Below are 19222 nucleotides of genomic sequence, written 5' to 3' on the forward strand. Positions count from 1 at the left end.
TACATGGAAGTAGCACGGAAATGACCAAATTGAAGGAGTGCAATTGGATGTTTATTTAGTCATACCCTTTCAATGAAGTTAAGGAAGAGTATTATTCAGCAGTGGTGCTTTGACACCCTGTCACATTATTAGCATTATCATATGATGCTATTCATCATATGATGATATTCATATTAAGTGTTCATATATATATGAGAGACAATATTGTCTCTGCCCTGAGATCAGTGTAGATCTCAAATGGCTCTGTCTCAGACAGTATGGTGTCAGCATTGCTGCTGTCATCCCTCCACACCAGGACAGGACTGCAGAGCTCCACCACTGAGGGGTGGAGATGGTTACCTTGGAAACGTGTAGCAGCCGACTCCCTCAGGGAGAAAAAGATGTCACACATGACGGTGGGGCAGCTAACGCCGGACTTGGTGATGACATTGAAGATTCGGTCCACGTAGTGCCGCAGGTTCTCCTGGACGCAGAACCACACAGAACCACCGTCACCATGCTTAGGTCACATACACATCCATCGGACATGAAACACGTAAACACTCGAGTCATGCGTTCTGGCATGGCGAAGGACAGGAGGTGTCGTGACTCACCCTGTTGGTCTCCAGATTCTCTGACTCCTTCAGCTTCACAGGGTCGATCTCACAGGGTTTGTGGTCGGTGCAGATCTACAGACACAGAGCAGAGAGACCCAGTCATTGTCATATGAACATACAGCAGACAGAAATCACTGTGCAATATGCTGTAGACGCTTCTGCAACTGAGAAGTAAATGATGGCCATTATAACGTATTGCCATAAGAAACAGATAATATGACAGAGAGGGGGGTAAATGACAAAGGCATGGAAGGACTGTGGGAAGGAAGAGGGAGGAAATGAAGAAGGTCAGGAGACATGGAGAGTACGAAGAGAGAGATACAGAGAAGGTACTGGAGACATAGAGGTGGGAGTCTGAGTAATCTGAGGGCGCCTTCACCTCATCTATGATGGGCTTGAGTGTGACCTGCAGGTAATGCATCCCTGCCAGCTTCATGGTCTCATCGATGCATTTGGATGTCAACGAGTTCCCCCGGAAAATGGTGTTGGGGTCCCTGAGGAGACAAGAGCAGGGTGTTGAACACTGAGGTGCTGTCTGACAGAAGGACGATGGTGAAATGAGTCTCTGGCTCTCTGGTGCAGCACCACACTGGACGGACGACTACACCCGACGTGACCTCAAACAGGCAAAGATACACAAATGTTTTCAAACACACAAACTTTCTTCTCTTTGACATTGTCCACTGACAGCTTGAAAAGGACATTGTGTGTATAGTTGATTGAGGCATTAGTCTGGAATTATTCACAGCTGTAAAAGTCCATTTTGAGAGGTGACACATTTCAGCAGCCCTGGCCTGTCAGCCAGTTTTGCTTCTCTCTGCTTACTATCCTGCCCTGAGCTAAGGTGGCACTGCTGGCACCGCTGTGTGGCGCTTACTGTGTCCTGTTGACCTCCGCGTTGGCGATGGCGCTGAGGAAAGGCACGATCTTCCCGTAGTGCAGGAAGAGTCGGACCAGCGGGATGGCGGCCTCCTGCTTCTCTCGGCACACCTCTCCGAGGATGTGCGCAGCGGACGCCGAGACGGGCTGGAGGAAGGGAAACAGAAGGGTGAACGTCCGTGAATGTCCACTGACACCACACTGATCTGGGATCAGCGGGAGGTCACCAAAGGCTGTCTGTTCGTACACTAAGCTGAGTGAAACACAAACAACACTGAGGAACATCAGGTACTGGGGCGGAGGGGACACCAGCACTGCACAGCCACTGCCCTCATAGACACCTTCATCAAAAATGAAATAAACATACAGTATACTCACCCAGGCAAACAGAAATACACACACACACACACACACACACACACACACACACACACACACACATACATGTATATTCACAAATACACACACACACACAGACACAGAGACACACACACATACACGCATATTCACACACACACACACACTCATGCATTCTCACTCACGCATACACAGGAAGGACAGCGGGTCCCACCTCCACGCTGGCAGAGCGGAGCAGCAGGTCTCGTAGGGGGCTGTAGTACTCAGAGGGGAAGACGTGGTCCTCGGTGTAAACAATGTTGAGGCGCAGTGAGCCCAGCTCGTCTGGCTTCACCGACTTACTGCCGTTATCCCTGGGCTGCAGGAAGTACCTGAGAGGCAGAAAAAGGGGGCAGGGGTGGGTGAGAGGCAGCGGGGCAGACAGGCACACAGCACAGCATGGACATGAACACTGTGCGAACACTGATACTCTGCCCTTTTTCTCCCTCGCTGTGGAACTCACCATGCATCGTGGAAGCCTGACTGGCCCAGCACCTTCAGCGGGATGCGCACTTCTCCCAGGAACTCATCCCCAAACTTCAGGTTGCTCGCGTTCCACAGGTCCACCCTGCGGAGGCAGAGTATTAGACCCAGCACAGGAAACATGCAGGCAACCACCCATGCACAGAAAACAGAATGGGATACACACAGATTGAAGACAGAGAACACCTGCACACATGCATGCACGTGCACACACACACACACACACACACACACACACACACACACACGCATGAGGAGGCCAGACAACATATACGTGCAAAACACACTCATACCTGAGTGCCAACTTGTCCACATCCTCCTCCTCAACATCAAACTGCCGTTTGGTGTAGCTGAGCGGCCTTGTCACCTACAGAGGGGGAATCACACCTCCAATCAATCAAAGCAGCTGGAGCACGACTGTAAAACATCGTTTTGTTTAGAACTGCAGATAGGAATGAAGCTGTCTCTATATGTTAAAACCTGCTTTACCCACCAGTTGGACCCTGCCACTGTACATAGGTGTGGGTATGGGACTGAACTGAAAACCTGTCCACTGTGGCTGTGGGATGTTTGATGATACACAGTGTGGACGTGACACTGTCAGCTCTATGGCCACACACAATGTGGATGCCATGACCGAGCTCTGTGATGTCATGGCATTCACACAGTGTGAGCGCGATGAATGGGAGATCTGTGATTTAAAGCAATCTGATCTGAATCATTTGAAGTCTGACCGCTGTCCTTCCTGTCTTCGGTCTCACATACACAGGCACCGACGAGGTGCATTATACAGGCACAAAAAACCCACCCATGTGCACAGACACATGCACAGACACACAGGCAGACTTCTTTTTAAATCGGGGACTGATGGCGCTGATAATGGGCAGGGCAGGAAGTTCAGATAGCGAAAGTGTGACACACCCAGACAAACTGAACCGCAGAGCAGAGCAAGAAAACAACTCAACCGACAGCTGCCCCCCTCCCCCGCCTCCCCCTGCCCACCTCTGTGAGCCCTGAGAGGGCTTAATACACGCTCTGTCAGATACACACACACACACACACACACACACACACGCAATAACCCTTACACTAACCCGACCCATCTCTGTGAGCCCTGAGAGGGAATCAACATTTAATACACACTCTATCAGACACACACACACACACACATTCACGCAGGGCAGGGCTTCTACAGCATCCCTCCATCAGACGAACATGCTCTCCTCTCAAGAGCTACATCTGTGAAATAGGCTGATATACAGAGGACTCCATCTGCATCTGAGGGAGGCCCAGGGCAAGCGAGTGGCCAGTGATGAAACTATGCAACCGCATAGTTTAGTGCTTTAGTGTCCCGCTCAGTATTTATACCTCAAAATAGAAGACCTCCTCAAACTGGGGGTTGTTGGTTTTCCTCTTCACTTTGGTCTTCTTGGCCTCTGACCTGAGAGAGCGACAGACAGACGGACAGACGGGATGGACAGACAACTGGTTAGATGACTCACTGACACACCGATGCACCATGTGGAGCAGGGACCTACATGGAAAGGGCTCTGAGGTCGACGGTTCTCACCTGGATGGCCCAAGCAGGGAAACAGCGGCGTACGGGTCACACTGTCCATTGACAATGGGCAAGCCTTGGCACTCCAACACACTGTGGGCAGACAGAGACGATAACGTCACGACCATCGCACACTGACAGAACTCACAAATCATCAGTCGCACAGGGCGCGAGTGACCTTTTACTCATGCAGGAGACAGGGTCACTGTTGGTGTTTACAGTTTTCCACCCTGCACATGCCCTTTCCTATTAATACAGTAAGCCATGCTGCTGGAGTGAACAGGCTGACAGCGCTGTCTCTAGAAGTGTTTCAAGGGCAGAGCAGCAGTGCCTCAAATGGAATGCTAATCCTTGACCCTCAGGTCCAGCGCTCCAGCTAGCCAGCCCCATAATGCTGATTAATATAAATATTAGATTACTGTGGCTGCTCACTGCGGCCAGCTCCACGTGCGGTCAGAGAGCAGGCCTCTGAGACACACCTGTCACTCCTGTCCTGCGTCACGGGCCAGGTGTGTCAGAGGTGAGCAGGTCACCTTGGGGCTGCTGTGAAGGCCCTGTGCCAAGTTTGCTTCCTCTCCAATCACCTGTTACGTGACTCATGTCTCTCCAGCATGAAACAGTATGTACCAAATCATGAGGGTGGGACTGCTGTCAGCAGCACCACCACAAAGACCCTCCTCACAGCTTATAACCTCATACAGAGACCCTCACACCCAGCCCGTCCACCCCTGCAAGGAACAACACCTCTCAGCTCTGGGAATCATGGGAATTATTCTGTGACCCCCAGGCATGAGGTCAACCCCCCCCATCAGGGACTATAAGGCTCACCATGTGAAGTGAGGTGTGGTGGTTGCTAAAGACAGTAAAGCACAGTGCAGAGGTTAATGATAAAAATGACTGGGGGGTTTAAAGCATCTGTAATGCCAGGCTGATCCTCTGAGCACTTCCTGTCCTGTAAGCCTGTTTATATAACCCCTGCCTGGCCTACTCACAGGTGACCTCATACTCGACAGCTAAATAAGCCAGGGAAAGGGGGGGGGGGTGTTGGGTCGGTAATCGCCACAGTACAGCTACAAACCCGGGACCTAACATGTGGAAACTACTTCCTCAGTGTTCTAGATCCCTTTCACAACCAATCAGAGCTGTTAAGAACCCTGACCGTGTGAGATCCTGCTTTTCCACTGCACCCACTCCAGGCTGAACAGGTCTGCTGCCCTTTTAAAGGGAAGCAACAATCTGTCTACATCCCATCCCCTTGCATGGTGTGCTGTGGCAGCGAGCTCATTACCCATAATGCCTTAAATCAGGCATCTGGCCAACGCACGTCTGGTAATCAGCTGCACCAGATTACAGATGCAGACACAAACATGACGTTTAACTGTTTTATTTGCCCTTCTTCTAAGGAGCAACTCCACTCATATCATAATAAGTATTGGACCTGATACCCCAAGACATCTCCATATCAAGCAAATGTTACTAAAACAGTGGTGAGATGTCTGCTTTGTGTTTCACAAGAACATCTTCCAAAGAGAAAGTTTACAGGTGTATTTGATCCTGACCCTTTACATCTTATTGCGTCCCATGGAGTTCAATCAGAGAAGGCAGAATTCAGCGAGAAGACATTCTACCTCGAAGACATGGCTACATTCATAAGCAGAGCAGGAGGGCATTCTGTATAAGTGAGACTAATCCAGCAGAGAGGAATACAAATGAAGGACATTGTAGCAGCAGGGAATGCTAGGACTGTGTGTAATGGTAGAGGATTGTGGGATTCCAGTGCAATGCTAGGGCCAAGACTTCAGTGGTAGTTGTTAACATATATGAGTGTTTCCAAAACAGTGGGGATGCTAAAAGTAATTGTAAAGTTAAGTACATCATCAGCCTTTGAGCGTGTCCCCCGATTCACACAGGACAAGTTATGGTCCCAGAGGTCACAAACGCTCAGAAAATTTACAGAAATATAGACTGAATATCATGCTCTGGTGCCACGCAAGTGATCTTTTTAAACAGATGATGCAAGCATTCCGATTTATTAACCAGGAGCACAAGTTCTTGTAAGTATTTAGACAGATGGCAATGGAATCAACCGACATGTAAATAACTTGTTGGAATCCATCAACATCTGTCAATCAACAGATGATTATGCATTACAAAACAAAATAAAATACCCAACAGGAAAAGCAGAAAATAGTTTTCTAAGGCCGGAAACAGATGCTCATGGAGTATGTGGGCATTGCTGATAGAGCGCAAGCTGCTCAGCCCCCTTTGTGGTTTCTGGCTGCGTGCATCTGCAAAAGCTGAAAAGCTGCACAGAGTTGCAGACAAATGTCAGTCAGTTGAGACCCGGTGCTGCATGCGTGGAGCAGGTGCACAGAGGGCCTGGACCCTGGGGGCCCCTGGCTTCCCTGTGGGTCCCTACACCTCCCAAGAACCTTTTCAGTGACACTCCATCTCTGACTCTGGGGCATCTCATTCCACTGCCCTTCACAAATATCCACTCCCCGTGGACAAAACACATAGGCGGAGAGGAGAACACATACAGATCAAGAGAACACACTCTCAATCTCTCCTCTGAAACATACACACTCCAGGTCCCTCTGAAATCATCCATTATTATTCAATCCCAATCTCTCTGAGACCATCTATAACCGTTCATTGGTTCATAGATGAAAAACAGATTGACGGAGAGCTGAAGAAACAGAAGAAACAGAGGAACCTGACTGACCAGTAGGTGAACAGACAACCAGTGGGTGAATAGATACGATTGGCCAGCAGACAAGGAGAAAGACCCATGATTGGCCAGCTGATGAAAAGCACGTTCAGCGGTGAAAGAGGTAAGACCCACCGTGTGGCCAGCTTGTGGCAGATGGCACCGCTGTCTGTGATGACCTCACTCAGACGTAGCTCCAGGTGGACCTTCCCCTGTGGAGAAGAGGACAGGGTTACTGTGGTAACCACTAAGGTGCGGTACAACACCCTTGGAGTCCCCAGTTATGCAGAGTTGTTTCCGCTTCCACTGACAAATAATGACATGGCCGTGCAAACACTGTGTATGATTCTCAGTCAGAGTGTATATGTTTGAGTGGGCGTCTCAGTCAATGTGTGTATGTTTGAGTGGGCGTCTCAGTCAATGTGTGTATGTTTGAGTGGGCGTCTCAGTCAATGTGTGTATGTTTGAGTGGGTATCTCAATTAGTGTGTGTATGTATGTATCTCAGCCAGTACGTGCACCTTAAGAAACTTTCACACCACAAATGCTGGCAAAATACCGGCAATGCAATGCTGGCATTGCTCACTCCCATCGATTAACACCGCTGACCCGAGCCGTAACCTTCCACATACACCAGGCAAATCACCATGCTGTGATACTGCTATCACTCTTATTCAGCGAGTGGGCCCCAGTATGTGTGCATATGCCCATTGAGTGTATGCTTCATTCCGTGTGTGTCTTACCAAGTGAGTGTGTGTTTCAGTCAGAGTGTGTCTTAGCCTCTGAGTGTTTCCCAGTATGTGTGTGTATCTCAGTCAACCAACAGTGAAGGAGGTGCTAGTAAATCCTCGCCTACACCGGCAGCATGACTCTGCAGGACTCCACAACTTTGAATTATGTTGCATGCTACAGTGTGCTGCACAAGAAAAAAAATTAAACATCGATCATCTGGGATCAAACTTTATCTGTGGTTTCTTTATATGGGAACATTTCAACGTATCTTCCAAATAGAAGCTTTATGTGAACAATAATTCTTGTGTTTAATTCTTGATGTTTATCCTAAGTGCAATTAATAGCGTGACTCATGAAGGTCATCTTACTGATTTTATGTCTTTGGAATTCCAAAAGCATAAATCCTCTCTCCATTCTTCCAACTTTCGTATTTCACCCCCTCTAATAAAAAGGAAATTCAAAACAAAAAGTGGTGTAGTGTATGAATTAATACTACAGAATAATACCGAAATACACTTGGAATGTAATCTCATGCAGTATGGAAAAAGTTATATTTGAAACTATAAGTGTAAGAAGACTGAGATTGAGTATTGAGTACTGGGCACTTGTGTCACAAAAACTGTTTTCAGCATGTCTTTGCTTCCCTTCAGAACCAAGTATTTGACAGTACCAAAAAGAAGAAGTCATAAAATCAGATACTGGGAGGGAAAGACAGACACAAAAGTGTGCATTGTTGTGACATGAATGGCTGTGTGTGTGTGAGTGTGTGTAAGTATGAACTGTGTGTGTGTGTGTATTTGTATTCGTGTGTGCTGGAGAGAGTGTGTGACTGAATGTGAAGCAGAGAAAGAGAGACTTGTTTTCTCCGGTTCTGTGGGAGGTAATAATTAGCAGGGGGGTTGCTTGTGCTCTTTCCAGAGAACAGCGCAGCTGCAGAGAATTCCGGAACACAGACACGCTGTAGAACTCCCACCAACATCATCGATATGCAAATGCAGCCGGCCAATGGTGTGCCTCTGCTCATTCGCTCGCACGGCACAGCAGCAAAAACTGCTCACAGACAATGTGGCCCTTATATATACAGAAAGGGACAGGAATAGCCTCTATCATGCTGCTCCATCTCATCTTTGAGTGAATGTCTTGATGTCATTTTTCCTTTTATTTTCCAAAATGATGTCTGTGCTATCAACTGGTAGGCAACTGGGGGAAATCAACTGGAATTTTGTGGTTCAGGGAGGAGAGGTGAGGTTTGGGGGCCAGCTGAAATGGTGAGGTACAAGAGACCAAGGGACAGGGTAAGCTTTGGGGGTGCCTGAGAGAATGTGAGGATTGGAAGGTTAGATGTGAGTTGTTAAGGTGAGCGCGAGTATTGGGAGTTCAGAGCAAGGAGTATTTTAAGGTTCAGGAGAGAAGGTGAATTTTTGAAGAGAGTGTTGCTTGGGGGTCAGGTGAGACTGTGAGGTTATGGGATCAGATTAATGGGGGGGGGCTGGGTCAAGGGGATCAAGTATGAAGTTTAGGGGGAGATTAGTTTTATGCTGAAGCAGAGCAAGGCTCTGTGGTGGTCTCCATTAGGGTGCAGCCCTGCCCAGAAGCAGAGCTCCCACTTCCTCATGCTTAACTGTCCTGCCATCTCTCTCCTCCGCCCTCCCAGCACTCCTATATAAAGATGAAACAGCGCCTACTGTCTCATGTCTCTGACCCGTGGCCGCGCCTGCGGGTCACCCTGACTGCGCTGTTTGTGTTGAACACACACGCTGTTTGTTTGGAGTGAGACTGTTGTGCGTTCTGCTCCGCGGTGAGGAACTGCGCGCGCGCACACACACACACACACACACACACACACACACACACCACCCGGTCATCTCAAACACACGTGCCGTGAGCTCACAGGATCGACAGAGCGCGAAGTCAGAGGAAACTGAGAGAGGGGAAGAGAAAGAAAAGAGGAAGGAGAGATGGAGAGAAGAAGAGGGGGGTGAGGAGAAGGGATAAAGAAAGCAGGAGAGTCGAAGATGATAAGAGTGAGTCTGCATCTGTCATCCCTCCACAGTAAGGTGACAAAACACCTGTGCTCACCTGCACTTCTGAATCGGCACTGACGGGCTGCAGCTGGAACCAGGTGTCTTTACCATGGTACTTCTGCAGATCCTCCTTTTTCACAGCCACCTTACCTGGAGAGGCAACACACCTGCGCATTAGAACCACCTAACAGAAGTCGTGGCATTTAAATAATCATTGACCCAACATATAAAAGACAGAGAAGGTCCAGCAGAACAATTACAGAGAGAGAAGAGACCCAACACATTAGCAATCCTACCTGTCCTTCATTCTCTGTGCAACTGGATCTTTACGAGAGAGGCTGGTGAGAAAAGTGTGTTGTGCTGGTATGTGAGTGCAGTGTGTTGCTTTGAAAAAACAATGTGTTGCTAGGAGACAGCCGTGTGCTGTAAGAGAGTGGAGTGTGCTGCTATGAGGGTACACTATGTGGCTAGAGGTGTATGGTGTGCTGCTGAAAGAGTGGCGTGTTGGCAGAGTGGTGGAGCTTAAGGAGAACACTCTGAGCGAGTCCACTTTCACACAAAGAAATCTGCACCGACATGTAGGACAAGGAGAGGAGAGGGAGAGAGAGATGGAGAGATGGACAAAGTGGTAGAGGGATGGCCTAAGAAACGAAAGAGGCTTCAATACTTTAAGAGAAGCATCTGCTTTATGCCAGACTTCTACAACTCCTGTGTGTGTGTGTGTGTGTGTGTGTAATACATATATGTAAAACCTGACATTACAACACCGTGCATGTGTAAATCTCACACTGTAGCTCCATACACATGCAAGTGTAAACCTCAGACTACAGTTCAATATGTGCAAACCCCATACTATAGCTCTACACACTAAAACTATGCATATTTGTAACAAAAATTGAGGATAACCAGATACACAACACACACACACACACACACACACACACACACACACACACACACAAACACAAACAAACACACAAGCACACATTCCGAGGAGCCTCTCACAGTCACTAACAGAGAGCTCGTTGGCATGACTGACAGATGGCTCCGCTGAGTCATTGCCGCGGTCACTGCATATTAGGCACACTGCCTTATCTCCCCCCGGCCGGCTTCCTGACCGGCTTTGAGAACACACAGACAGATGGATGGACAGAGGGAGGGCACTCTGAGCCACTCTCTCTCCCCGCAGTAGCGCTCCATTTGGAATGGTAAAGATTAACCAGATAAACAGTTAATCCTTAGCGGCTGTCTTGAAGACAACGCCTGTTACAGTGACAAGCTTTTTTTTTTTTTACAATTCCAACTAGTTTTTGCCTAAATAACAGCTTCAAACTGAGGCACAGTGTAGATTGCATTACACTGCACTGCACTGCAGGTGCTTGGCAGAAGCTCTTATTCAGGGTCACTTACATGCCTCACAGTGATTACATGTTACCCATTTATACAACTGGACATTTACTGAGACAGTTCAGGTTGGGCACCTTGGCCCAGGGTACAACCTTTGAATTGCAAGCCCTGTTCTTTACCACCACGCCACACTGCGTATATAACCATGACCCATATCATGAATGGAGTGCAGATGCATGGTCTGGCATCAAATGAAAGAGAACACATTTGCACATCTCAATCAATCATTGATAACAAACGTAGACTTTTCCCCATAGTGAGTCATTTAAGATGTCAATAAGAAATGAAAACAGCATGGAGCTCGGTGAACAAATCATTCAGACGTTACATGGGCTTGTATACAACTAGACATAAATGCCCTCGAAACCACTCTGAATCTTTCAAAACTTCTCCAGATCCCAAACAGCATTCCGTTCATCTCATATGGTTTCAATAACGGCTGTACACTCATTACGCATTAACGGAGGGTATCTGGCCCTGTTTCCCATTCCCAAGCACTGGCAGCTATGGAAACACCCCAAATAAATAGTTTGTCATGTCAACGTTGTGTTTTCTGGGGTGTGGAAAGGAGAGTTTTGTTTGAAACACAGATCTCTCCTCCAATTGGATGAGAAACGTTTCACTGTCTCAAAGCTTCCTTACTGGCAAAAAATTTGATTGGTCTATAACATTATCTCTACTGCATTTAAATTTCCATATCTCAAGGTATGAGTATAGGTATAGAGAATCTAGCCCAGTAGTGTTCTCTTTTTCTTCCTCTTAGTTGTATGAAAGCAACCAGTTATTTTCTGTCAATAAGGCCTGGCTGGATGCAGAATGTTGTGGTCAATACAGGTGTATTTTTCCCCTTCTAACTCCAGAAGCAACCAATCAATCTCTACATCAAGTGCACAGACCACACATTCAGACCGCATTCCAACCCAAACACGAGGCCCATCAGAGACGAGCAATTTGATTTACAGTAGAAAATGTTATGATCCCAAGAGCACTGTTATGATACTCCAGATCTCCAGACTGAACTTGAGACAATTCTGAGTGATACACATCAATACAGCCAAGAGGCTACCAGGGTCTCACTCCTGCTTTCACACTGTACCTCCACACAAGGAACTGAAGCATCTCTTTCATCTCATAATGATTACGCACCAGTGTAAAAACTGACAGATCCAGAAATAAACTGTCAAATAAGCAAAAAAGAAAAAACAAAAAAAAAAAAAACAGAGGAGTCAGCTGTGTTGTCAACAGGGGCAAGCAGCCGCATTACAAAAGTTAGCCACAAATGTGAGTAAATGAATGTTTCTTGTGCTGTTGCTTAGAAGGATCCCTCTTCAGGTGACACAAGTCCCATAATGCCTTTCAAGAGGCCACTATAATGCCACAAGAGGTGACCTGTTCCAGCACTCCCGAGAGGCAACACAAGTGACATGGAAAATCCATATGCTAATTACTTTTGATTTTACACCCCCACCTGTTTCCTGTTTCACAGCGGACCGTTCACCTCTACTAGTGGGGTAAATGCAAACTAAATGCAAAGCGAGCAATGTAAGTGGGGAAAACGACTCAATGAAACAAGGAGTCCATTTAGTCAATTTGCTTTTTATAGTTTTTTTCAGCTCTTGTTCATGAATATGTATTTTGTCATTTTTGTTTAATCTGCGGTTATTCAAACACCGATTGATGTAGTGAATTAGTTGTCTCACGACTGAATACTTTCATACTTCTGCAGTTGCTCTCATCCCTCCTGCCTTTCCATTCTTTGCAACTACAGCCCAGTGCACCCAGCATGTACATTCTGACCACATCCTAACCTCAGACACAGTCTATACATCAAACACAGACTGTCCTTCCAACACACAGCCCATATATCAAACAGTATATACTTCAAACACACATGCTGTTCATCAATCATACTGCCCATGCATCAATTACCATGCCCATGAATACATAAAATACACAGGTCATAAATAAAAAGGTCGGCACATCAAACACACCATCTATGCACTCTGCATATTGGAAACACTACACCAGCAGCACTCATGGGTAAAAGGTATAAAAATGTTAAGCACAAATGCATTATTTTTAAGTACACATTAAACATATACCAAGACACACACATGTCTAACTTGCTGAACACTTACAACTGACACGTTTGACAATGATACCAAAGTAGAGGCCCAAGATCTGTGTGCCATGAGATCCACATGGCACCAAAGACCCAACATCTGTATGTCTTTTGTTCAACGTGCAATAAGAGAACCAAGGAATCCCGCTCTTCAGAGACAACAAATCAGACACCAGAGACCTGTTTGTCATCAGACTAAAAACCAATCGGCGCGTCCATTCTTACCAATACTGGAGTCCCTCCTGAAGACGTCCCTGTCAAAGAGGTAGAAGGAGAGGTGACGGAAACTCCGAGGGATTTCACAGTAAAAGTCTTCTCCATAGAAGGGGCTGTGGTGGAAGGGGAGAACAAGGTACTTAATAACATCATATATACAAACTAATTAACTCTTTTCCTTAGTCTGAATCCAGGAATGCACTAAGGGTGAGGAATGACAAACATCTGACACACTCCTTATGTACAAATATGAGCAACAAATTTCAGAAGTGATAGTGCTCTCTCTCTATTTGTCAGCAAATACCACAACTTCAGTTCTGATCCATATGTTTTTGCTCATTTCGTATTGTGGTCAAACCACAAAAGACAGGATGACTCCTCCATGTGGTTCAGATTGTCCCAGCTAGACTTTCACTTTCTGAAGTATCTTCAACGTGAGAGAAATTCATGCGGTAGGGCAGAGGGACTTGTATTTACTGGAATAGACAGGGAAGAATGACTGGGAGAGGGGGGGGAGAGGGACTGGTATATACTGGGAGAGACAGGGGAGAGTAATTGGGACAGATGGGAGAGAGGGGTTGGTATATACTGGGAGAGACAGGGGAGAGTAATTGGGAGAGACGGGGGAGAGAGGTCGCTTTATACTGGGAGAGGCAGGGGAAAGAGGCTAGTTTGCACTGGGAGAGATGGAGGGAATGAAGGAACAGACCGGGGTCGGAGATTCATTGCCAGACTCCTCCTCTGCCTGACAGAACAATGGAGGGAATTCAGCTGCGGCAGAAACGACTCTGGATTCTTTGACTAGTGGCTGCAAGGCTAAAGCACTGTGTCTCAGTGCCAGGCCTACACAAAAAACCCTCTATCCCCCTGACCCCCCCAGTTCCCAACCATCATCTACCACAAAGAGTGTGGACGCTGGATCTCTTCCCCAGACACAGCAAAAGGGGCAGAAGGAGGAGGGGCACATGAAAAAACACAAATCAATGCAAGTCCCTTTGAGTAGGTCAGCCCCCCCCCCCCTCAGCTGTCCCTTTGTCGACAACCCGACAAGAGACTGGGCCAACCTAGGCCAGACGCGGCCCTTAACACTCTCTATGGCTGTCATGGAAACCCATTCTCAATACCCAATGTCAGCCTTGATGTTGAACTCAGAGAGACAGTGAGGTGCCCACCTGACTTTTTTTCTGTCAGACTCTGACATCGTCCAAGCAAAAGCTAGTGTACAAAAATTAACTTCTGATAACCCATGATTGTGTCCTTATGTCAGAAACAGATTTTTGGAGGTTCCATGAATTATACCCTGATGCTTCTGATGAATGGCCCTGCTGAGGTAAAAATCATAAAGCCACATAACAGAAACCACAACAGGGTTGGGTAGTTGACAAAAGGGAAAAAATTTGCATAGTGACAGCAGAGGTGGCATATAAAACTCAATTGTCAATAATAAAGTCAGAAAAAATGCCTGGTTGAATTGGTGTGAAAGCCATGTCAGAAAGACAGAAAGCAGCAGATGACTGACCTCAGGGACTTCTCGATGATCTTGGTCCGGAACACCTCCTCCTGGTCCAGGTTGACGGTGCAGTAACAGTCCCTCATTTTGTTGGGTCCAGGATATGGAGGGATGTTTTTTGCTTCACCTGCACATAGAGTCAAAGAGGAAAAAGACAGACAGCAACATGAGCCACAGGCAGGATGTGACGTGAGGGGACACACCATCTTGCTCCTTGTGAGACTTAGGTCAATAATCAGGGTTTGGGGTGTGGCCTAAATGGTAGGAGGGGAGGGTAGAGCAGAGAACAGCCAGCAACAGCAACATAAATGGCATATAAACAGCATATAAAGGGCAGTATTTTACCCATAAGCCATTATAACTGACCTTACTCCTGCTCCACCACACTCAAACATTCATACCAACTCTGCTCTCACACAGACAGTACAGAGCAAAAGCCATGTGCAATTCAGCTGTAGATGAGACCCTCTCTCTCCTCACTCCCCTCTCTCTCTGTCTGTGTTTTGTGAGGAGTGCAATAATGTGTGCTTGCTTGTGGTGTGTGACGTGTATAATGTGTGGGGGGCAGTCATGCGTAGATGTGTGTATATACAGCGTGCAAGCTGTGTAGTATGTTTTCAGTATATAGGGTGTTTCATTTTTACATGGTTTGCCCTGTTTGGTACTGATGAAGCATTGGCTGGCCTGGTACTCTACAATGAGAGCAAATGAGGGGTTATCAATACAGAGGCTAAAAAATCTGTTACTTTTTTATTATGACAATCAATGAGATATCCTCTCCCGTCCTTAAACCCCTACTTCCTCTACAATCTCCATATCCCTGAATCTTGATTGTCATGATTCCACAGGTGTATACACTGTGTGGAATCATGCCTGTTGTGTCTAAGTCCTGACTGTCTGTGGACTTCCTGTCTGACAGCGGGATCATATCATGCAGCCGACTCATCTCTCGCAATCGCCCACTTCCTGTGTCTGGAACAGGGTTGGATTCAAAACTGCGGGCGAGGAATGGAGAATCCTGACTCATCTTTTCAATTCCAGACCTCCAGGTGGTATGGCTCCCCATATCAGCTTCCATCAGGTTTCTCATATTCCACATGGGGAAATTTTGTTGGAGTCCTGGCCTGCATTCTGTGGAGTGTTGTTGTTTTGGGGGGGCCGGTTGTACAGCCTGCTTGCGCAGGTTCTTCAGACTTCAATCTGCTGTTTGAGGAACGGACTTCCTCAAGGGCCACACACATAACGAAGGCACTGGATTTGTGTTTGTTGATACAGCAAATCTGAGATTATTTGTGTTGGGTGCAACAGGACTTATCGAAAAAACGACTATTTGTGGTCAGCGCTTCAGGACTGAGCGGTGTTCTATTTTTTCCATGTGGGGCAGGTGAGCTCTGCCTAGCTGACATTTGGCGGGAGAGTTTCCTTTTGGCAACGTGGGTGGGTGGAGTTGTGACAGCAAGGCGCTCTATCCCCCTGTTTGTGTCAACACGGCCTGCGTGTGCATGTCAACACTCCACCCCCTAGAATTACCCTCATTCTACCCCCACAGAACCTTCGGCAGAGTCACAATATTGACACCAAAACAGCAGGGCACGGTGTTCTGCCTTATTAACAGAGCAATAGCAAACAGTCCAGGGAGACTTCTCTCTGCTCCCCAAAGATCTCTCTCACACATGCACAACGTGGATGCACACACACACACACACACACACACACACACACACACACACACACACACACACAATCACTTTACGGTCCATGACAGAAGTGAAAGACACACTAACATCACCTCATGAATAAGATTCACTTAGAGGAGGAGAAAAACTTCAACAGCTACCAAAACCACCAAGTAACCACAAAACGTTAAAAACCTCAGCACAACATCAACATCTAGAACTCCAACGATTACATGGCAGTGACAACAAACCGAATTACAACAGCAACCAGTGCAGCACAATCATAAACTAAACAACAGCAGCAACAACAGCAACAAACTACTACATCAACCACTACCACACCAACATCTAGCTACAACACAACGCAACACTATAACACGACCCAACACTATAACATGACATCACAGCAGAGTCTTGGATAGGAGACTCCTGAAGCCAGCAGCACATTCAGGTTGCTGCTCTGGGTAAGGGTGAGAGGACAGCACAACTGTGTATTCTGGCTCCTGCACTTCATACGTTGCCTTGGGTCAGACTTTGATTCAGACTGTAGATAAGACCTTGGACGCACTGAGGCTGGGAATGTCAATGCAAATCTGGGCATTAGGTTATGTTCACGGCTGCCAAACCAGTAACTCTTACTGAGTAATGAATTACACACACATTTTAAAGAATACGTTGTGACCCGCAGAGAAACAGGGCTTTGTTTCTGAAGTATGGGGTTAGGAGGAACAGGGACTGCTAAGGCAGAGCTTCCTGTTCAAATTCACAGAGGGCTGATTCAGTGTACATATCTTTGATATTGCCTGCAGCTGTTTGGCTTCCATATGTCCCTAAAGTTCAATGCTTGTCATAGAACTGTTTGATCCCAAAAGACGCTTCCCTCTTGAATCATTGGTTGACCTTAAAATAGGTGGGTTGTTGCAGAATGTAACAGAGATATTATAACTGTTAGTCATCACTTGTCATCTTGAAGCAATGCAATCTGCATGTTGGATGCATTTTAAGCAAAACAAGGAACATTCTGGCAATACAATTAGTAATTTTGTGTTACTAACAGAGCTGTGACATGGTCCAACCTTCAGGTCTTGAGAGGAAAATAAATATCGCATCCAAGCAATAAAGAACATTTTCCATTCTCTTCCTTTCAAAAGTTAGATTGAAGTTTGTCCAGAATCAAGCAGGGACTGACTGTTCATGAACTGACTGCATTGAACATCTTTCTTTTTACCAATTATGAAAATGTGGCTGTGAAGCAACACCTTAAGCTGCCATTAACTGATCCACATGACATCATTAAATATCTGCAAAATTGAAAGGCTCTTTGTTATGTTACTTCGTGAGAAAAAAAAAAGAGGAAGAAGACCTTCCCAGACAAAGGTCACACACGGTGTGCACACAAACACCGCATTGATGTGGATGTTGTAGATGTGGTGTGTGTGGAAACACAAGGAAGCAACCGCATGCAGTACCGGTGTACAGTGTAAGAGCACAGTCTTTTATTGTGATGATATTTTGTAATGATATTACACCCAGTGTAGGATACAAATGTTTACTTTTACGTCATTTACTTATACCCTGTGCCCTCTGTGGTACATAGTATAGTAAATGACTGCAAATATGTTGTGCAATGTAACCAAATCTTGGGTCATCACCTGTGGTACTAGAATTTTGGATAGTGTAAAGAAGGTCTTTGGCAGTGAACACAACACTAAGACCCCACTAAGACTGCTGAGGACTGACTGCCACTGAACCATAGATATCACACATAGTTTACAAAATTAAGGATGGAGTCACTACTCACAAACTGGATTAGCATGTATTTAACTGACTCTGTGATAAACTGAGGAGGCTACGTTTAGCAACTTCTGCTTCCTGTTAAAGGGTTCATTGTGAAACCTGGGGTGTGTCTGTTCTGCTCTGAGGGCATGCAGGTATAGAACTCCCTCACCCTCGCTCTTGTTCCCTGTGTCTCTCTATCACAGTCTCCTGACAGCAACGTCCATACCCTGGGTTCACGCTGATAGAGTACTCTAGAGTCCCTGAACGAGCTACTGGGTACCAAACCGATAATTTCCACACTGAAACTAAGAAGAGTTTCCTCACTAAGACTGACAAAGTCTACAGACTGACACTGGCAGAGGCTTCACACTGAGCCTGGTGCCCAGTATGTGGCAACTCATCAAACTTGAAGAACCTGAAGTTAGAGAAAACCTGGATAAATTCACAAGCAGCACAATAGTGTTCAGTTGCCATCAGCTTCTCAAAATGAGTTATTTAATTCTTATTGCAACTGTGGTAATATTGGCGAGTCAAAACTGTAATCTGTGTGGTTATGCCACAGTATCTGCGTCCCATTTAGGGAGAGACAGTCACCCCATTCATGTTGTCAAACTGCAGCATATGGTCCATTCCCATCTCTAGCAGCCTTTTTTGGAATGAGCGCCTGTGGTCTGATAGTGGCCTCCTTAAATGCATAAAATAACTTTGCCTGTGAACTGCTGCAGCTTTAACCAGGTTATGGTCTCTCATCACCCACCAGGTGCATTCATCCCAAAACAACTGTTCCAAAAATCTGTGCCAATACACACACCGACACACACACACATACACAGAGAACTGAGAAGCATACACACACACACATACACCCACACACTTAAAGATTAACAAAAACCCCAGATGAAATGAAGGAGAGATTGCACCCTGTTGTGCATGCTGCCATTCTCTCCATTCATTTTTCTCTGATCATTATTATCATTATATAACAAGGCAGAATAATACAATGCTCCACTGTGATAGAGACCCATCTGCATTGATTGGGGATTAGGGGGACGCTGACTTTAAAGCCGCATTAATCTTGAAAAGGCACCATCATTTCCTGCTGTGTCCCGCTGTCATCACTGGTATCCTGATAGGA

The 19222-nt window shown here is 46.4% G+C and overlaps 1 protein-coding gene across 2 annotated transcripts in view; it reads right to left on the minus strand.

Annotated features, from left to right (window-relative positions):
* rasa3 (RAS p21 protein activator 3) overlaps positions 1 to 19222 on the minus strand; it is a 44980-nt gene that overhangs the window by 10759 nt on the left and 14999 nt on the right. For both annotated transcript variants that reach the window (XM_036540323.1, XM_036540322.1), the window contains exons 2-14: positions 14642 to 14759; positions 13132 to 13235; positions 9433 to 9527; positions 6758 to 6834; positions 3925 to 4005; positions 3723 to 3795; positions 2648 to 2721; positions 2335 to 2439; positions 2047 to 2203; positions 1474 to 1622; positions 976 to 1090; positions 594 to 668; positions 340 to 463 (exon numbers count right to left, since the gene is read on the minus strand). In XM_036540323.1, coding sequence (XP_036396216.1) covers positions 340 to 463; positions 594 to 668; positions 976 to 1090; positions 1474 to 1622; positions 2047 to 2203; positions 2335 to 2439; positions 2648 to 2721; positions 3723 to 3795; positions 3925 to 4005; positions 6758 to 6834; positions 9433 to 9527; positions 13132 to 13235; positions 14642 to 14759 — 1347 coding nt within the window. The remainder of the gene's footprint in view (positions 1 to 339; positions 464 to 593; positions 669 to 975; positions 1091 to 1473; positions 1623 to 2046; positions 2204 to 2334; positions 2440 to 2647; positions 2722 to 3722; positions 3796 to 3924; positions 4006 to 6757; positions 6835 to 9432; positions 9528 to 13131; positions 13236 to 14641; positions 14760 to 19222) is intronic.

This window comes from Megalops cyprinoides, chromosome 11 (assembly GCF_013368585.1).
Source record: "Megalops cyprinoides isolate fMegCyp1 chromosome 11, fMegCyp1.pri, whole genome shotgun sequence".
Classification (NCBI taxonomy): Eukaryota; Metazoa; Chordata; class Actinopteri; order Elopiformes; family Megalopidae; genus Megalops; species Megalops cyprinoides.